This window comes from Rhinatrema bivittatum, chromosome 3 (assembly GCF_901001135.1).
Source record: "Rhinatrema bivittatum chromosome 3, aRhiBiv1.1, whole genome shotgun sequence".
Lineage (NCBI taxonomy): Eukaryota > Metazoa > Chordata > Amphibia > Gymnophiona > Rhinatrematidae > Rhinatrema > Rhinatrema bivittatum.
Window position 1 is genome coordinate 509,106,914 of NC_042617.1, and position 20,682 is coordinate 509,127,595.

The 20,682-nt window shown below is 48.8% G+C and overlaps 3 protein-coding genes across 7 annotated transcripts in view; 2 read left to right on the forward strand and 1 right to left on the reverse strand.

The window, feature by feature from the left end:
* The window catches only part of FZD3 (frizzled class receptor 3), a 184,198-nt gene extending 171,800 nt beyond the window's left edge, over nucleotides 1-12,398 (reverse strand). The window contains exon 1 of the mRNA XM_029596170.1: nucleotides 11,798-12,398. Within this exon, the coding sequence (XP_029452030.1) occupies nucleotides 11,798-11,986 (189 nt within the window). The 5' untranslated portion in view covers nucleotides 11,987-12,398. The remainder of the gene's footprint in view (nucleotides 1-11,797) is intronic.
* Nucleotides 12,360-20,682, forward strand: part of FBXO16 (F-box protein 16) — a 137,453-nt gene continuing 129,130 nt past the window's right edge. The window contains exon 1 of one of the 4 annotated variants that reach the window (XM_029596179.1): nucleotides 12,360-12,569. The gene's annotated coding sequence lies outside the window, so the exon portion shown is untranslated. Of the gene's footprint in view, nucleotides 12,570-12,757; nucleotides 12,821-12,855; nucleotides 12,979-20,682 lie in introns of those variants that run through there. The other 3 variants (XM_029596174.1, XM_029596178.1, XM_029596176.1) reach the window with 3 other exon arrangements.
* LOC115088167 lies at nucleotides 15,770-20,309 on the forward strand. 2 transcript variants are annotated; one of them, XM_029596171.1, is made up of 2 exons: nucleotides 15,770-16,320; nucleotides 18,900-20,309. In XM_029596171.1, exons 1-2 carry the CDS (start codon nucleotides 16,059-16,061, stop codon nucleotides 19,823-19,825), a joined length of 1,188 nt encoding a protein of 395 aa, XP_029452031.1. In that variant the 5' UTR covers nucleotides 15,770-16,058; the 3' UTR covers nucleotides 19,826-20,309. The 2 variants fall into 2 exon arrangements, with proteins under 2 accessions (XP_029452031.1, XP_029452032.1); XM_029596172.1 differs by having other exon boundaries at nucleotides 18,914-20,309.

Here is a 20,682-nt window from a genome sequence, read left to right on the forward strand (position 1 = left end):
ACAAACCCAGGCTTTCCCACAACCAACTTATCCAAGCCATAGCCTACCCTAGTCTTAGTCCCACCCCCAAACACTCACTGTGGGCATTGCTACTAAGTCCATGGCTGACTCACAGTGCTTATCTGGTACTTCTCTCCCTCTCACAGGTCGGAGGACCACCTGTAACAGAGTCCTCGCCCCTCCAGAGGTCAGGTGAAGTTGGTGGCCCAAGCCTTTGTGCTCTGGGAGCTGAGGCATCCTAGGTGTGCGTTTCTTTTTTTAAAACTTTACTTGAGCCCGTCGCATTGAATAGAGAGGCAACATAAAGAGAGAGAGGGAGAGAAAGAGTGGGGGGAGGGAAGCAGCCCACAGCTCTAGCACACCCCCAGGTTCCCAGATGCAATAGCTCTAGCACACCCCCAGATTCCCTGAGCCCTACCAGAGTACTCAACAGACCCCCTAAGTGAAATGTACAGGGACTTCAGGGAACTCAACTGGGCAACTCTCTCTAAACAAGATTTTTATTTTATTTTTTTTTTAAATCCCAGGAGCAGACTATTACTATGGAAAGCAGACCCGAGAGACTAGTAGCCTGGGAGTCAAAGGGCTCAACCACACCAAGGACAAACCAAGACTCTGGGAACTTAAACCTTCTCTATCTATCACAACCGCTGGAGATAGAGACTACTGGGATTGGTCCAGGACTACATCCCCCTTATAACCCCAAAGTGAGGTCATAAAAGAGGTGTGTCCTTTGTCTCAGTTAGCTGTGAAGGAAGGGAAATCCCATAGGTAACAACTGGCCTAGCAGGAAGATAAGAAAATAACACATAATGACAGTATACCAATAAGCTCAGTATTAATAAACAGTCCCCCTACCTTATCACACCACAATTTTATTAATAACACAAAAGTCACCACAGTAGCTAAATATACAACAGAACACAAGGAAAACCATTCATACTCCATTCACACACACACTTGGTCTTATCTAATCAAGAATTTCATTGTACAGATCACTGCATATAAGAAAATTATTCCTCACCTGCTAATTTTCGTTCCTGTAGTACCATGGATCAGTCCAGACGGTGGGTTATGTTCCCCGTCCAGCAGATGGAGTCAGAATAAAAACTCGAGAGGGGGCACTATATAAGCCCCTCCCCTTTCCTCAATCTTCAGTAAACTAGACTAGCAAAGCCAACAAGAGAGGAGATAGAGGGATCAAGTAAAGAGAAGCCCGAAAACAAGACCAAAAAAGTGAAATTTGACTAAACATTACCCCAGAGGGAACTTGCCAACAGAACGTGAACCATAACTAAGACTGGAAAAAAATCCCAGGAAACAGAGAGAAATAACAGAAAGACTGACCTTCGAGCGGAGTCAACAATCCCAACTGAGAAGAGAAAAACCCCGTAAAATACAGGGAGGGCGTCTGGACTGATCCATGGTACTACAGGAACGAAAGTTAGCAGGTGAGGAATAATTTTCTTTTCCCTGTACGTACCAGGATCAGTCCAGACGGTGGGATGTACCAAAGCTTCCCTTACTATGGGTGGGCCACAGACAGCCCCGCTCGAAGGACTCTATCCCCAAAAGAATCCAAACCTGGCGCCAGGACATCTAAATGATAGTGGCGCGCGAAGGTGTGGAGAGACGTCCACGTGGCCGCCCTGCAGATCTCCTGGGGAGATACTGAAGAACTTTCCGCCCAGGAAGTCGCCTGGGACCGAAGTGAATGCGCCCGAACAGAAATTGGAGGGATTTTCCCGGCCCCAAGATATGCGGCTGAGATCGCCCCTTTGAGCCAACGGGCAACAGTTGCTTTGGAGGCCAGATGATCCTTCTGAGGACCCGACCAGAGTACGAATAAGTGGTCCGAGAGACGAAACTCGTTAGTGACCGATAGATATTGAAGGAGACACCTTCTGACATCAAGCTTGCGAAGTTCCCTCGGTTCCGTCGAAGCGAAGGAAGGCAAATCGACAGATTGGTTAATATGGAAGGCTGAGACTACCTTTGGTAAGAATGACGGGACCGAGCGTAAAGAGACTCCTTCGTCAGTAAAGCGAAGATATGGCTCCCGACAAGACAACGCCTGAAGCTCCGAAATACGACGGGCCAAACAGATAGCCACCAGAAATATTGTCTTGAGGGTGAGATCCTTGATAGAAGCCGACCTAAGAGGCTCGAAAGGCGACCCGCTCAGTATTCGAAGTACTAAGTTAAGATTCCAAGACGGACAAGGCGGCCTCAAGGGTGGCTTCAGGTGTCTAGCACCTTGCAGAAAACGTACAATATCTGGGTGAGCCGACAGCCTTGAGTCCTGCCCATTGTGCAGGAAAGCCCCTAACGCCGCAACTTGTACCCTAAGTGAATTATAGGCTAACCCCAAATCCAGACCGGCCTGCAAGAAGGAAAGGACTTGTGTCACCGAAGCAGAGACCGGACGAATAGAACGCTCCTGGCATCATACCTCAAAGACTTTCCAGACGTGCACGTAAGTGACAGAGGTAGACGTCTTGCGTTCCCTTAGGAGAGTGGAAATCACTCCCTCGGAGTATCCACGGCGTCTCAACTTGTGCCTCTCAAAAGCCAAGCCACAAGACAGAAGTGATCTGCCTGCTCGAAAAATATAGGACCCTGTCGCAGTAGGTGGAAGAGATGATTGAGCCGCAGGGGTCCCTCCGCCGCTAGATGAAGAAGGTCCGCAAACCAGGGCTGTCGGGGCCATACCGGTGCCACTAGAATGACTGGACCCGGATGGCTCTCTATGCGACGGAGAACCTTCCCCACCAGGGGCCACGGAGGGAAGACATACAGTAAGATCTTCCGAGGCCACGGTAGAACCAGGGCATCGACTCCTTCCGCCCCGTATTCTCTTCGTCGGCTGAAGAATCGAGGGGCCTTTGCGTTTGCGGCCGTGGCCATGAGGTCCATGTGAGGAGTCCCCCAGCGAGAGGTTATTAGACTCATCGCTTCCTCGGAAAGCTCCCATTCTCCGGGATCTAAGCGCTGTCGGCTTAAGAAGTCCGCCTGTATATTGTCCACGCCCGCAATGTGAGAGGCTGCCAGATGACTCAAGTTGACCTCCGCCCACTGCATCAGTCTGTCCGCCTCCAGCGAGACGTGACGGCTCCTTGTGCCCCCCTGACAGTTGATGTACGATACCGTGGTCGCGTTGTCTGATAGGACCCTGACCGCCCGATGGCGGACCAAGGGAAGAAACTCCTGCAACGCCAGGCGCACCGCTCTCGTTTCCAGACGGTTGATGGGCCACCGGGACTGTTCCGCTGTCCAAGTGCCCTGAATGGAATCCACCCCGCAGACCGCTCCCCAGCTGGTCAGACTTGTGTCCGTGGTGATGACCACCCAGTCTGGGACCTCCAGGGAGACCCCTCGTGCTAGGTGGCGAGGAACCAGCCACCAGCGGAGTCTGGGCCTTGCAACAGTCGGTATTGGGAAAACCTCCTGAAATTCCCGTGACACTGGCTTCCAACGGGATAACAAGGCCCACTGAAGAGGACGCAGATGCACAAACGCCCACGGGACTAGGTCTATGGTGGAGGCCATGGACCCCAGTACCTGTAGGTAGTTCCATGCTGTGGGTGCCTGGGATGGAGAGAGACTGCTCTTCGGAAAGTTGATGATCCACCCTAGGGACCAAAGTAATCGCACCACCTTGCTGACCGCTTGGACCCCCTCGGTGCGAGATTTTGCCCGGATAAGCCAGTCATCCAGGTAAGGGTGTACCAGAACCCCATCTCGGCGCAGGGCTGCGGCCACAACCACCATAATCTTTGTAAAAACCCGTGGAGCTATCGCCAAACCGAACGGGAGTGCTTGAAACTGAAAATGCTGTCCTAGAATTTTGAAACGAAGATAACGGTGGTGCGCCCTGTGAATCAGGATATGCAGGTAAGCTTCCGTTATATCCAAGGATGCGAGGAATTCCCCTGGGTGGACCGCCGCCAGCACTGAGCGTAGAGTTTCCATGAGGAAACATGGGACCCGGAGGTACTGGTTGACAGTCTTTAGGTCCAGGATGGGCCGAAAATTGCCCTCTTTCTTGGGCACCACAAAATAAATGGAATAATGACCCCGACCCAGTTTGGCAGCAGATACTGGGGTAATTGCCCCCAAAGAGAGAAGACGGTCGAGAGTTTGCCGGACTGCTTGTCTCTTGAGAAAAGAGCCGCAGGGGGAGAAAAGAAACCTGTCTCTGGGCGGGTGGACAAAATCCAAGGCGTAGCCGTGTCTTAAGATATCCAGGACCCACTGATCCGACGTGAATCGGGCCCATTCCCCGTAGAAGCGGGCAATGCGACCCCCCAGACTGGGAATCGGATCGCAGGTCAGCCTGGCATCATTGGGGTTTTGAGGAAGAACCCTGGGGCTGTCCTCCCTTGCCGGACCTGCGGCCCCGAAAGGACCGGTTCCAGGTCTGCGAACGAAAAGGAGAAGTCCGAGACTGTTGATGCTGCTGTTGCTGCTGTCTGGGAGGACGGTATCGTCGTTGAGTACGGGAGCGATACCTGGTGGAGCTGAAGGACCTAGATGTCCGCGGCCTGTCCTCCGGAAGCTTGTAAATCGCATTCTCGTTGAGGGACTTGATGATCTGGTCCAAGTCCTCTCCAAAGAGAAACTTACCTTTAAAAGGAAGCGAGCCTAAGCGTGTTTTGGAAGAGGCATCCGCTGACCAGTTTCGCAACCACAGAAGCCGACGGGCCGAGACCGCAGCGACCATCGATCGGGCCTGAAGGAGGTCATAGAAGGCATCTGCTCCATAGGCGAGCACGGATTCTAAACGATCCGCCTGCTGAGCTTCAGCATCCGGAAGAACCTGGGAGGTGAGCAATTGTTGAACCCATTGGAGGCCCGCTCTTTGTGCAAGAGAACTGCAGATGGTCGCTCTGAGGCCCAATGCTGAAACCTCAAAGATTCTTTTGAGATAAACCTCCAACTTCCTGTCCTGGAGATCCTTGAGCGCTGTACCACCCGTGACCGGGATGGTAGTGCTCTTAGTTACGGCCGAAACTGTGGAATCCACAGCAGGAACTTTGAGGAGCTCCAAAAAATCTTCTGGCAGAGAATAAAGTTTGTTCATTGCTCTACTGACCTTGAGAGAGACCTCCGGTGAATCCCATTCTCTAGAGATCAGTTGCAAAAAGGTGGGATGAGTTGGAAACGCCTTCGACAAAGGATGAAGGCCTGCCAGCAAAGTGTCCCCCATTCTGCCCTGACAAGAGGCTGCTACCGGTTCTGGGGGAGCATCAATATCCATTTCCTGGAGAATATGAGGAATTAGATCATCCAGCTCATCATACTGAAAAATTCATAGGACCCTTGGGTCATCCCCTTCCATCTGAGAAGTGAACGTGTGGTCATCCTCTGCATCCGGGAGCGGGTCCCCTGTCGGGGGGGTTGCTGGGGCCACCCACTGGGGCCTGCGGGACCCAGGAGGGTCCTGGGTCTCCTGCGTGAGGTAACGCCCTATCCTGGGAAGAAGACCCCTCCAGGGACAATCCCAGATGCGCCCGTTTGAGAGGAGGGAGTCCCCCAGGAGTCTCCAAGGGCTGAGACTTGAACTGTAAGAAAGCCCGGTGCATAAGAAGCACGAACTCGGGCGAAAACTCCAGAGGTCCCTGAGGAAAACTATCCTGGTGCTCCCCTCCACGACCACCAGGTTCCGGGCCAGGGAGTGGCGCAGAGCCAGAGGGCAACACCAGAGTCGGGCCTTCAGTATCTTCCTCCCCTTCTGAAAACAAAATGGCAGCCGTTCCCACGCTCAGAGGGAACGGGGCCTGCCGCTTTCGAGATGCGTGGTCCTCACAGCGAGGACCCGCGGACTCGTCCTCCTGTCCTTCGGTGACTTCACCCTCAAAAATGCAGGAGTCACAGAGGCCTTCCCGTGAGAGCCGACCAGCCTGCCTGCCGCAGGCAGAACACTCAGAGGAGCGTGGCATGGTCTGTTCGGCTTTTTTTTTTTTTTTAAAGGACTGACAGGAAAAAGAGCGCGCGATTCACACTGCAGAAACGACGCGGGCACACAGACCACCCCTCCCCCACCGACCCAGAGAGAGCGCCGAAGGACTAAACCTCCCGGCGTCCGGTCCCGGGAGAAGGATTCGCGAACCGTGGGTCGGTAGCGGCTGAAACTAATTTAAAATAACGGGGGAGGGATGGGGAGTGACTAGCACCACTTGTATGCACCCCGGGTCCGGCCCGAATACAGAGAGTACAACAAGAAAACCTGAGGAAAAAATTTCTTTTTTTTTTTTTAAACACAAGAAAATTCCCCAATACCCAAAGAAGGGTGCCCTGAAAAAACGGAGGGGGGAGGGGGGAGAAATGAAAGAAACGAGGTACAGACCTGGCAGCAAGCACCTCACGACTCAAAAGGCAGAAACCTGCTGAGTCACCTCAGAAAACTAAATTGTTTCAAAATTATACCTTATACTTATTTACTTGATCCCTTTATGAGAAAAAAAGGCAAAAGAAAACAGAAAACTAGAAAACCTAATCTCCTGCACTGGGGACCACAGAGTCCCCTGCTCACATCTGCTGGAGTCAGAAGAATACTGAAGATTGAGGAAAGGGGAGGGGATTATATAGTGCCCCCTCTCGAGTTTTTATTCTGACTCCATCTGCTGGACGGGGAACATAACCCACCGTCTGGACTGATCCTGGTACGTACAGGGAACTGTCAGCTTAGCAAGAAATTGAGAAGACAACACATTAGAAAAGCATTCCCAAGCTCTTAAGCAGTCGTTAGCCACTTTCCTATCAGTATGAACCACATCTCATCTTTCCAGTTGCATCCAATCAGACATCTGCTGATACCATAATAAGACTGGGAGGTGATAGCTTTTTCAGCCACCATTTCAGACTACAGAACTTTGCAACCAGAGCAAACTTTTTATATCCCTTAGAGACAGCCATATCCCACCACACTGATCCCAATAATATCCAGGTACCACAGAAATCAGCGCTGCTTATTTGTTAACAGGAGTTTTCCGAGGACAGCAGGAGAAGCAGAAGGAGGTGTAGACTGCCTCAATGGAGTCTGAAGCTGACGAGGAGGCAGAAACAGAAAGAGGGGGACGACAGGTCTTTTTACTTACAGAGTGGCTTTATTTGCGGAAATGTAATACCTGTTAGTGTTTTAAGAATTTAAAAGCAGCAGTAGGAAAGACTATGCTTGCACTCTACAGATTAGGGAAAAGCCAGAGAAGAAGAGACCACAGTAAAAGTAAAAGCTTAAGACTAATTCCTATAGGTCTCACAGAACCTTAATTAAGTGAGCAGTAAAGTAAAAGCAGGGAAGTTTGTGTTTTCCTCCTTTTAGGTTTTAAGTCATTGACAAAACTAGGTCAAAGAAAGAAAATTTCAGTGCAAACATCGGCCACTGAAGGGAAAGTTCCTCTTACAAAATTAGGAAGAACATTACAAATTACTGAAGGGGGGGGAAAAGTACATTTCAAATAGCAGCATTTCACTACAATTATCTCTCTCTTCTCTTTCCTTTATCCCTTTCTGATTTTTTTTCTTTATTGAGTTTTAAGAGTTACAATCAAGGATATATATATAATTGATTAAGGAAAAAAAAGTAATCTTCTACATCAAGAAAAGACACTAAAGAAAAAAAGTCACTAAGGTAGTCCACAATTTGGAGAGAGAGAGAGAGAAAAAAAAAAAAGAGAACCACCAAAAAGAAAATCAAATACAGATGATTATTTTATGGCTATGACACAGGGATATTAGTTCTGGTAACAAGGAGAGCTTCAAAATAAGAACATAAGAAATTGCCATGCTGGGTCAGACCAAGGGTCCATCAAGCCCAGCATCCTGTTTCCAACAGAGACCAAACCAGGTCACAAGAACCTTGCAAGTACCCAAACACCAAGATCATCCCATGATACTGATGAGATTAAAAGCCGTGGCTATTCCCTAGGTCAACTTGATTAATAGCAGTTAATGGACTTCTCCAAGAACTTATCCAAACCTTTTTTGAACCCAGCTACACTAACTGCACTAACCACATCCTCTGGCAACAAATTCCAGATCTTAATTGAGCATTGAGTGAAAAAGAATTTTCTCTAATTAGTCTTAAATGTGCTATTTGCTAACTTCATGGAATGCCCCCTAGTCCTATTATCCGAAAGTGTAAATAACCGATTCACATCTACTCATTCGAGACCTCTCATGATCTTAAAGACCTTTATCATATCCCCCCTCAGCCATCTCTTCTCCAAGCTGAACAGCCCTAACCTCTTCATCCTTTCCTCACAGGGGAGCTGTTCCATCCCCTTTATCATTTTGGTTGCCCTTCTCTGTACTTTCTCCATCGGAACTATATATTTTTTGAGAGATGCAAGAAGAACAGGCAGACATCAAAGAACAAAATGGTGTCACAGGTATAGGATGGACAGAAGACAAAGGAAGTGCAACATTTGAAGAAGAGGAGGTTAAGATGGTGGCCAGCAGCACAAGTGGCATAGGAGTCGCCACAGAGGAAGAAGAGGGAGCACCTGCCTTCCTTTTGCTTGCAATTTCTCTTTCACCTCCTAGGCTCTCCCCCACCTACAACCCAGACCTGGCTCCTCCTGCCACCAGCATTGTGCCTCCCCATTCAGTTCAAATCAGGCATTTGACTGCATGGTACACCAAGGAAAACTAAGGAATAGCATGTGGTTTAAAAAGCTGATCTGAGATTGAGACATGTAGGAAGGAGAGGCATTGGTGGCATGAACACTGGGCCCAACCCAGTGTCCCCCTTCAATGGGCGGGGGAGGGGGGACGACTAGCAGGCCCTGCTGGCCTAGAGGCCTTTTCCAGAGCAAGACAGCTCCAGGCCACTCCCCTCCAACAGCCCTTCCTCTGCTTGAGAGAGGTACTTATTAGGCTTATCCAGGGAGGCAGTCGGGAACCCCACTGCATGCCAGGAAAATAGATGGCAACGCTGGGGACTCTCTTGGACCTGCGGGCTACATAGCTGTGACAGTGGAGCTTTTTTTTTTTTTTTTTTTAAATCAGGGCGCCATCTAGCATGTCCCTGGATCTGTGCACCCTGGATATGTGGCACACTGAGCCTGGTGCTGCTCTCCCTCTACAAATTCCCCTGCTCTCATCAAAAGTCATGCTCTCTCCAGGGAACTCTTCAAGATGGCAGGTTGCAGTTGCACTGTTTGTCAAGATTCCCCTCCCTTATTACTTTCAATATTTTTTTCAAAGATTGCCTTTATTCCTCCTTCATGACGCCGCAATGAAGTATAGTGAGGAGGCAGGAGAGAGGAGAACATTGGGATCCCTTGTCTTCCCCCTATCACAGCCCTGCTCCCCTTGAATCCCCTTGCAGAAGGGGTGTCACTGCTAGGAGGGATCCTCAATTCTCTAAGGAAGCAGAGATCAGCTCCTAGGTTGCCTTCAACCAGAATCATTCCTGGGAGGCAACTCCACCGAGAAAAGTAGCCCTGAAGGACTGTTGCCCCAGAAGTTAAGGAAGCTCCAACAGGCTAGAGCTACACAGTAGCTCTGGGAGGATCTGGAAAATCCATCTACATTTGACTGTAGCAGCAGGAGACAGAGACTACTGGCAAGAACATAGGGCCACTCCTCTCTTATAGCCAAGAAAGAGGTCATGAACAGCGTATGCCCTCTTGTCTCTGGCAGCTGAGGAATAGGGAAATCTCAAAGTGTAAGAATGGTCTAATAGGAGGAAAAGGAATATTCAAATTTCTGGTGTCACCTCAATAACAGCAACACAGACCGCCTCCACTGCTAGGCACATTGTGAAGTAACAAAACACTCCAAAAAAGACACTCAAAACTTATATAGCAAACCTACCATACCATAACTGTACTAACCACAAGGACTGAAACAGCAACAACTCTACCTATAAAAAGACAGCACTGCAAATATAGCAATGAACCCTAGAACACTATCTATTGGGAAAACACAAGCTGCGCTGCTATAAGTCCCTACATGGAAACTGAACATCTTTCACCTGTCACACATGCTCACCATATGCAGAATAGTTAACCACTATATTAGAAATGTGAAGACAAAAAGTGAAATGGATACCTCAAGGAGCCAGGCTTTGCATGTAGTACAACACTGGCGAAATGGAAACAAATGCTTCTTTTTGTATGATAACTTATAATAGGAACGCCCATGTTCTGTTCTGTACTCATTGTTGGGGGAGCTTCTATGGATGCAGAATATCAGTTTGCAGAACTGGAAGCATGAGGTTGTGTCTTAATCTGTCTACATCCCAGACTTCATGCCCATATGGAAAAAGTGGTTGTATGATGCTACTGAATAATTGTAATGATAGTTTTATTGGGTGCTTCAAACTGGCCAATTCTCATGTGTCTTTATAGACATGTAATTTAAAGTTCTCAGAGGCACTTAATGATAGGTCATGGTATGAATGGTCTCTGGAGTGTGCTCTACTTTTTGGTTATTTAGGAAAGATTTATGTTGGAAATGTTTTGGCTTTTTCTGGGAAATCATCATCTTTGTCTTTTCCAGATTCACCTGTAGTGCCTATGATTTTAGTAGGTTTATAACAGATTTATTTTGCAGACATTCTGGAGTATGGGATAAAATGACCAGATTGTTTGCTTACAGCAAGCTTTGATCTCAGAGCTATTTACATTCAATCCTGGGGCTGAGGATCTATCTAGCAATGTGGGTAGATCCTTATATGTGAAGGAAGTTGGGACTGAGCCTACATCTCTTTCTTGATCCTGTCTGAAGCTGTCTGCATGCTGTTTATCTTAACTTAACAGCTTAGAGGGATGACTGAGACCATCAAACTGACAGTTTGTTCTGTGCTGTAAAAGCCCTGATTATTACTGCCCTGGCAACATGTGTAGCAATGGGCCTGGCACAGAAAGATGCACAGCAGTGCTGCATGCAGAAAAAGACAGGGAAATGTGCCATGGAGTGGGGGTGATGATTGGAATGGAAGTGTCACTTTGGCTTATCCCCCTTCCATATTTAAGTTTGTTTCTCTCCCTCCCCCAAATATTTTTCTGTCTAGAGATGCTATGGTTAATCAGGTGGGGAAATATCAAACAAGGAACAGTCTGAACTTTCCACCCCATGAAATGGAGATGGTGCCCATCCTACTCTTGTGTTATCAGTACTATTTTTTTTTCCATTCTATAAAATGTTAGAAGTTTCTTCATGTAAACACAATATCAAACATCAAAATTAGATTAAAAGGCCATCAGTTCAGATCCCACGAATAATTAGTTTATGCTCTGCCAGCCAAGAGAAACCATATCAAATACAGGACATTGTCACATAACTAGTTTACAATAAAGCAAAAACAAACAAGGAAAAAAATTACAGGAATCAAAACACACAACTCCCAGTCGGTTAAAAATCATAAAAAGGTTCTCATTCTATTTTACACATACCACGCCTGTATGCATTAACAAAGTAAAATCATCGGCAAGCATAACATAGGTTGAGGCCCCTCATTTTAATATTTTTTATTTTAACGTACTGGAGAACTGAGGTTTTTTGTATTACAAATAAAATCGACAATATATACCTTGTACTTTATCAGACTAATAGATGATGCAAATTACAGCGTCCACAGCATATCGGCAACAACTATGGTAAATGTCAAAACGAGTCTCCTTCCAGACATATGTGGCCACTTCCTTAATGCTGCTTTGTTCAAATATTTTCCACTATAAACAGACTTCACACTTCTGTCAGATTCTTTTAGACAAAAGCATGCCGTTTCTATACACCATGGCTAGCCGGCGGACAATATCCCAGGGAACAGTAAGGGAATTCTTACCTCCATGGCTAATGCAGCCGTTTGCTGGTCATAGTGATTCAATAGATTAGGCATGAACGTGGTATTGTAGGATAGATCCTGGCACATCCTCAGCGTGATGGGCTCACAAGCAAATAGGCTATGCCCACTTGCATGCCCTACAAAGACAACCAGGAGCCACAGACGGCCGAGTTTCCAGCTGGAAGCCATGTTTATGCAGTCTGAAAATATACAGGGCTGCACCTCTCAATTCATTGTACTCCTTTCAGCGGTTATGCACCTGTGGGCACTGTTTTGAAATCCGTCCCATCGCTTGCTTGGCAATAAGAGTCTTCAAAGGTCTAAATTGCTTTGGGGCCACCCCAGCTGATTGTTAGCCAAATCCAGTGTCGTGGAAGTAGGCAGTTTCCCGCTAAATTAGACTGTTTATTTTTAATTTACAGGCTTTTTCTTTTTTTTTTTGCAGCAGGATTTTCACGACGCTGTAGCTGACAATAAGCCACAACTCTTTCTCCCCTTGCAGCAGTCAGCTCTGCTCCACACCGTGGAAAGGCGGAGCTGGGTGGTGCTCAGGGCATGCGCACCATCAAGCAAACGTCACAGGCTTCTAGGTGATGGGAGCGTTGCCGGAATCCTACAGCTGCTTCCCGCCCCTTAGTTACTAATAATGTTGTGCGTGCGCCTTTGGCTCCAATGTCGCGTACCGTGCACTGTGGTCTTCTCTGCTTGCAGAGCGCAAGCAAGATTTCTGTTCTGAAACAACGCTGGGCTCATATGAAATAACTTGCGGGTGGTAAGAAAATATTTAACCAGCTTTGTTGCAAATAGAGGTTTTTATTATTATTAAGGAGGCTCTGCCTCTTGAGGCAAGGGCCGTATAACTGGGCAGCCGTGCTGTAGACAAGGGGAAGGGGAGGGGGTGGGGGACACAGCCCAAGGGTGTGCTGGGCTAGGTGGGGAAAGGGCGGACAATAGGATTAGTGGGCCCAGTGCAAAACGGAGCAGGAGCCAAGGAGACAAAGAAGGCGGCGTCTCGGAGCTCAGGTACTCGGAGGTAGTGCGGGGTGAGGGGAGCACATTTGCAGCCTGGAATCACAACAACAGTTTTGCTTTTACTTTCACTTTGCCTCCAGCACGGCTGTGCTGTAAGAGCAGCAGGTCAGCTAAAGGAGCAGGAACGATTTCTTTGATTACATCATTGGGTAAAGTACAAAGATTTTGTGGCTGATAGGCAAAATGTTGAGAATATTAATGGTAATTTTGTGTTGCTAAGGTCTGGAAGGTATGCTCACCCCCTCCCCCCTTTTGCATTGAGCTGGCTCTGCATTACCAGTACTTTATTTAATGAAAAGGCTTTGAATGCATGGCTGCTTCTGCCTGGAATGTTATTTTATTTAAGGAAATGCCTTAGCACATGGCTGGTTATATATATTTTAACTAATATATATTTAGTGAAACGCCATGGGCACATGGCCACACTTTACCTGTTATATATATATTTTATGAACTGATGGCTGGCTTTCAGCACAATGCTTGCTCTGCATGTTGCTGTATTTATTGAAAGGGCAGCGAGTGCAGGGCTGGTTATCTTTCACTTGTAGCCTCTTAAGAAACACCATTGAAGGGGTCTGCATATGGTGAATGCATAGGTGGTTAGAGCACATGGCTGGCAGTAGCAGGCTTGGTAGCTCAGTGGTTAGAGCACTGATCTTGTAGGCTTGCTTTACTTTAAAATCGACGTTTTGTATGTATTGCTTTACCCCTCCCTCTCTAAATTGCTAGGAAGTGGGCAGGCTTCATGTCTACCATGCTACCTCAACAACCTGTGGATGTGCTTTGTTATACCACACAGGTCGATACAGTAATGTTGAGTTAAAGATTCCCGGTCTGTAACGTGCTGGGAGCGCACAATACAGACGAGTAAGGCCATCCAGCGATACAGTCTCCAGTTTCACGCGTCCTTAGCGCTTCCTAAACCCTTTCCGCACCCAGCATGTAAATGAACGAAAAAGCTGTATAATTAAGGAATTAGCTATTCCCCTGCGATACTGTAACGGGCGCTGATATTATCTCCTCCGTAACCCGCTGTTCTGCCGCGGCCTTAACCTGCTAGTTTACCGCCTCCCCCTAGTAGGAGTTAGTGTAGTGTAAAAACATTGCTTACCCGCCCTGGTCCCGTCCGGTCTCCTGCAGCCCCGTCCGGTCCCCTCCTCCCGAAGCAAAAAAAAAACAAACGAAAAAGTAGCAAGGCTCGGGCCTGCTATGGTAAGTGTAAAAAGTGTAAAAAGTGTTAAAAACAAAAAACCTGTGTGTTATATAAAAAAATAAAACAATTTTAAATACCTGTCGGAGGGCCGTGGGTCCAGGCGGCCGGTGGGCGGCGGGCAGCCATCAGCGGCATCCGGTAGTCCCTTCTCCCTTCCTCCCTCCCTCCCCTGCCTGGATGAGCGCCAAAATCGCACGGGCGGGTCGGCAGCGGGGGGGCGGCAGCAGGATCCGGGGTCCGGGGGGGCAGCGGCAGCAGGATCCAGGGGCGGCAGCGAGATCCGGGGAGCGAGTAGCGGCAGCGTGTTCGATCGGGCAGGCAGGTAGGTGGCAAAATAAAGATGGCCGCCTGCACGGGAAAATCGTGCAATTGGCCGCTGAAGACGTGACGTCACGACGTTTGGCGTCACGGGGTGTGACGTCACGTCTTCAGTGGCCAATTGCACGATTTTCCCGTGCAGGCGGCCATCTTTATTTTGCCACCTACCTGCCTGCCCGATCGAACACGCTGCCGCTACTCGCTCCCCGGATCTCGCTGCCCCCCCGGACCCCGCTGCCGCTGCCCCCCCGGACCCCGCTGCCGCTGCCCCCCCGGACCCCGCTGCTGCCTACCCGCCGCTCCCGGATCCTGCTGCCGCCCCCCCGCTGCCGACCCGCCCGTGCGATTTTGGCGCTCATCCAGGCAGGGGAGGGAGGGAGGAAGGGAGAAGGGACTACCGGATGCAGCTGATGGCTGCCCGCCGCCCACCGGCCGCCTGGACCCACGGCCCTCCGACAGGTATTTAAAATTGTTTTATTTTTTTATATAACACACAGGTTTTTTGTTTTTTACACTTTTTTACACTTCCTGGTGCCTGTCATTTCAAATGTCATTTGAAATGACAGGTACCAGCGCACCCAGGTTACTGTATAGGCGCTGTTACAGCGCCTATACAGTAAAATGGGTTGCGCGGGCATAACCCTTCCCTAACGCTTCACAGCCGCGGCATGCATTTGCATGCGATTAGAGGAGAGTATCGGGGAGTTAGTGAAGAGAACTGTGCGTGCGGGGAGGAAGGGTGCGCCTGACACTGCCGCACTGTTTTTACCGCGGCCTTACTGTATCGAGCCGTAAGTAATCTGACAATTAAAAAGTAGCCAGCATCCCGTAGTTGGGAATTCTGATGATATGTCTATGGGACAGCGGTACGGCATTTGAGTGCTCAGCCAGGTTAACAGGATGTTTTTTATATTAATCCTAAAGGTGATATTTAGTATTCGGTTACCATTTAAAGGGACAGCTGTCCCATGTGCACGTTTATACTGAATTATAAGGGGTACAGGACCCTCAGCTTGATAGATATGATTTAGGCTGCGCTATGCAGCTCTATACAAAGTAAATTAAAATATTAATGAAAGGTCGGCTTACATCTTAGCATGGTATTGTGGTTCTTATTGTAAGGGCTTGCCAGCAGAGGTCAGCACATGGCAGCGGCCATTTTGGGAGGTCAGCACATGGACTTTCAGGATTTTCTTTTACTATTACTTTTCTTTTACTCCCCATTCCCCATTCCCCATACCCATCCTATTCCCGTCCAGCCCCCCCCCCCCAAACTTGCCCTGACTGCTCACATCCACCACTATCACCAACCCTCCCCCCACCTACTATACGTCGGGTTACCAATTCATATACCCTCCCCCCCAGTTTGGGATCTAACCAATTTATATGTCTACACAGCATGTCTACAAATCAGTTTCCTATGGCTTCCGGCCCGTCCACACTTATGCCGGACCAGGCTCAGGCTCCAGCCAAGCGAGCACGGCGGAAGCCAAGAAAACTGCAAGAAAACTTCGCGGCAACGCCAGAGGTCGACAAAAAGACCAAGACACAGAGGAATAAGAAGAGAAAATTAACAGACGACAACCACATAGCATCAGCTATTTGGGCTGCTATGTTCCGGAGCAGCCCCCTCCACGGGGCACGACCCCTGCAGCACCGCCACCGACCCCTGCAGCACCGCCACAAACGAGCTACAGCATGGGAACCGAAGGAGAGCTACGGTGGCTCATGGACCAAACCTTGGCAGCGGCTGCTGTCCATGGCACGGACAGGGTGAAGTCAATGCTGGCTGCGTTAACGCCTACCGACAGCCCGTCCCCCCTGCAGTATGGCTCAGTGCCCATCGGTCCACAGCAAGGTTCAGCGGGCAGCACCAACAGTTCAGCTGGCAGCGCCCATCCACCATCAAGTGACCAGACAGCTGTCGGGCAACACGGGCACCCGCAAGAAGGACAGAACTGTGAGTACCCTGATCTAAACCTGGGCCAGGCTAATGCGCAGGTTCCCCCAACACAGCCCGGTTACCCACCGCTAACGAAGGGCAGCGAAGTGTGGCTGGGCCACAAGGCGCTCCTAATGATATTTTTGCTGCTATGAAAGCAATTTTTGATACCTGGCACGGGCAGGGTAATTCTAATACAAGACCACCACAAAACCCTGTTACTCAGGAAACAGGGCAGTCAGGACGACGTATGGGGGAAACTTTACCTGTGCCACAAGCCACAGCTACAGCCGTTGGAACAACGGTGTGTCAGGTAGGGACAAATGGGCATCATGCAGCCATGAACATCAATAACGCTTCACAATACACATGTACCGTTGGCTCACTAACTGCGCATGTGTCAGAAGCAATAAAAGAGAAAATATGGCGCAGTGAATATGTTGATATATTCGAGTTGCTCAGGAAAGAGGGGGAGGGTTCCGATCCCAAATGCCATGAAGCGTGCAAACTATCAGCTAGGGACAAACCCTTCATCGCTAGAACGCTAGCAAATTGGTCAGCAGGTTTCAGAATTCTGTCAACCATTATAGGCCAGAAATACCCTGAAAAGTGTTGTTCTTTATTCGCTTACCAAGACGTTATTTGCGGTGCTTATCGCGCTTATGGCGGTACGGCTTGGTTAGAGTATGATGAGCAGTTCAGAAGGAATATGGCTGTGAACCCCAGTTTAGACTGGGATCGCAAAGATATTGATCTCTGGCTCTCAAAAATCACACCTTACAGACCGGCGCAGGAGGTCATCCCTGGCTTCGCTGGTAATGCATACCATCCGAATACATGGTTAACACCTCGCCAACACACTTTTCCTGGTAGATTCCCATTTCGCCAAGGTCAGCCCTTTCGTCAAGGGCAAAGGTTTGGTCAAGCCACTAGATTCAGGGGCGGGGGGGCTCCCATCTGTCGGCTGTTCAACTCTGGTTTTTGCAGATTCGCTGCTGCCTGCAAATTCAGGCACGCCTGTATGGGATGCGGTGCAGGCCACCCTCAGACAAAATGCACAAGGGGCGGTACCATCCCACAAACAGAACACCATTGAACTCATGAGAGCACCGACCCCCATTAACATACATAGCTTACAGGTCGGTTTAATGGGTTATCAGCCCCAGGAGGCAAGATGGCTATACGAAGGGTTTTCTCAAGGCTTCCGCATACCTTTCATGGGGCCAGAAACCGCCACAGAGGCTAAGAATCTGTTATCTGCAAGGAAAAATGAAGAGGTCATAGCACTAAAGATTAAAAAAGAAAGCGACATGGGTAGGGTGGAAGGCCATTCAATGACAAACCGCTACCCCATTTTAGGATTTCCCCTCTTGGTGTGGTTCCCAAAAAAGAGCCAGGGGAATTCCAAATGATCCACCACTTATCCTTCCCAGAGGGGGGTTCAGTGAATGATTACTTGGACCCCGACGCATGCTCGGTTGCCTACGCCTCATTCGATCAGGCATTAGACATGGTGAGGCATTGGGGACAAGGCGCATGGTTGGCAAAAGCCGACATTGAATCAGCCTTCCGCTTGCTTCCCATACATCCAAGCTGCTTCCATCTGTTAGGGTTTCAATTCCGAGGTAAATATTACTTTGATAAATGCCTTCCGATGGGCTGCTCTATATCTTGTGCCTACTTCGAGAGGTTTAGCACATTTGTGCAATGGGCGGTAGAGCAGGACATCGGGAAAGGAAAAATCATACACTATTTGGATGATTTTTTGTTTACCGGCCATAGGGACACACAGGCCTGTGCGCAAGCCCTCGAAGCATTCACCCGGAAAGCGGACGAATTAGGTATTCCACTAGCCAAGCACAAATCAGAAGGACCGTCACAAAAATTGTCATTTCTCGGTATCGAAATTGATACTCTGCAAATGGTCACACGCCTACCACCCGCAAAACTAGAAGCGTTACGCGCCAACATATCTATTACTGAACACTCACGCAAAATCACGCTAAAACAAATGCAGTCACTCATTGGTCAGCTTAACTTCGCTTGCAAGATCATGCCCATGGGTCGCCCCTTCATTAGAAGACTGTCCCAAGCCACAGCTGGTATTCGCAAGAGCCATCATTTCATTAGAATCACCAAGGAGCTCAGGGAGGACCTCTTAGTATGGAAAACATTCCTGGGGGAATATAATGGACGGACGGTTTGGAGGGACCCACTCATGACCAATAGGGAGTTGCAACTCTACACCGACGCAGCGGGGAGTGTGGGATTTGGGGCCTATCTGGCCGGCAAATGGTGTGCGGAACGATGGCCGTCCAGTCGGAAGCCAAGGGTGTGCTCAGAGACATCACTTTTCTTGAATTGTTCCCCATTGTTGCATCAATACACATGTGGAAATCATGTTTCCACAATAGAAGAGTGGTTTTTTGGGCAGACAACATGGCGGTTGTACAGGCTATAAATTCGCTCACTCCCCCAGGGTCATTAGGCTATTGCGGGATTTAGTACTGCTCTGCCTGCGCATTAACCTGGTCTTTAAGGCTAAGTACGTACCGGGGGAGGTTAACTGCATAGCTGATGCATTGTCTCGTTGTCAGTGGTCTCGTTTCAGATTCCTGGCCCCGGAAGCAGAGCATCAGCCATATCGCATCCCTCCTTGGATTTGGGAATTAGGGTGCCCGGGATCGGCTCCATATTGAGATCGGCTCTGGCAGAGAGTACTTGGAGAGCATATTCACGCGGATGGAGCTTGTTCCAACAATTTTGCCAAACAAAAAACACACAAGTTCAGGGAACAATGACAGAGAGAAATGTAACAGAGTTCTTACTCCACCTCAAGAACTCAGGTGTATCCAGAGCACAGGCAGGGCAACATGTAGCTGCTATTGTTTTCGTCTCCAAACTATGGGGTATAGGCACCATTAGCAACTCTTTTCTCATTAAAAAGATATTAGAGGGTTGGCGGCGACAAGCACCAGTTAGAGGGGACACCAGAAAGCCTATCACATCGATGCTGCTTCAAGCACTGGTAAAAGAGCTCCCCAGCCTAGTTTGGGACAATTATGAGGTTAAGCTATGGACTGTGGCTTTTTCACTAATGTTCTTTGGGGCATTTAGAAACAGTGAGTTGATCCCGAGGGCAAAGGTTACCACCAGGGCATCGGATGGGGGTCTCCCGATAGAAAACATAAGGATGGTTAAGGAGGCAGTACAGATCTTTATTAGGCGAGCAAAGAATGACCAACGGGCAGTAGGTCGTTGGATTATGTTATACCCCGCTCATATGGGGGAGATATGCCCCGTAAGGGCCGCAAGAGAATACCTCAAAGTACGCCCGCCGGGGGGGGGGGCCCTTACTAAAACACAAAGATGGCAACGCGCTATTGCGTTACCAGTTCATCAGTATACTGCGCAAAGGATTGGAAAAAATAGGGGAAGACGCGGGCGATTATCACACACATTCATTCCGAATAGGTGCAGCATCCTTTGCCTGCAGCAGCGGTTTAAACGAAGATCAAATTAAAGCGGTGGAAATCCGGTAAATTCAAATCATACATCCGGCCCAATAAACATACGGCCCAATGAACAGTTTCACTTGGAAATATAAACGGCATATATTTACCATCCTGTTCCCCATAACCGTTTTATTTTATCTATCATAGACTCGTCAGCTGGGAGTGCGAAAGTGATATGGATCATGGGGCACTCCTACATTTATTGGGCGCACATTAGAAACAAGAAAAAGACCTCCAGCGATCAGATGGGCATACCGCGTAGCAAGGCCAGCATATTCTGGCTGGGCAACCGAGGGATGAGGTGGGTCCAACTAATGCCTTGCATCCTCCAATACGCCAGGCAATTACCACGGCCTGATATTATCATCTTTCATTTGGGAGGTAACGATTTGGTCGCAGTCAAGAACATTGACCTAATAATCTCTATCAAGAAGGACTTGACTGCAATTAAGGCTATATGGCCAGACGTGGTATTGGTGTGGTCCCATATTATCCCCCAATTGGTATGGCGGGACGCGAGGTCGCATAAAGCCATAGAAAAAAGCAGGCGCAAATTAAACAAAGAAGTGGGGACCTGGTTGAGGGCAATAGGGGGCTACGTCATTACACATGAGGATATTTCTCACACATGCCCAGGCATGTATAGAACAGACGGGGTTCACTTATCAGATGTGGGGGTAGATATCTTCATTCTCGCTCTGCAAACGGCCACAGCAGCTTTAGTTAATTAGTGGGGGTAGGAAACAAATAAGGTTTTACTGTTTCCTACTTTGGCAGGTGCCCTCACCGGAGCATCAGGAGATGTGTCTCTGCATAGGGGGGAATTTTTTGGTGAAGGACTTTGCATAAGGGGAAAGCGGGGACA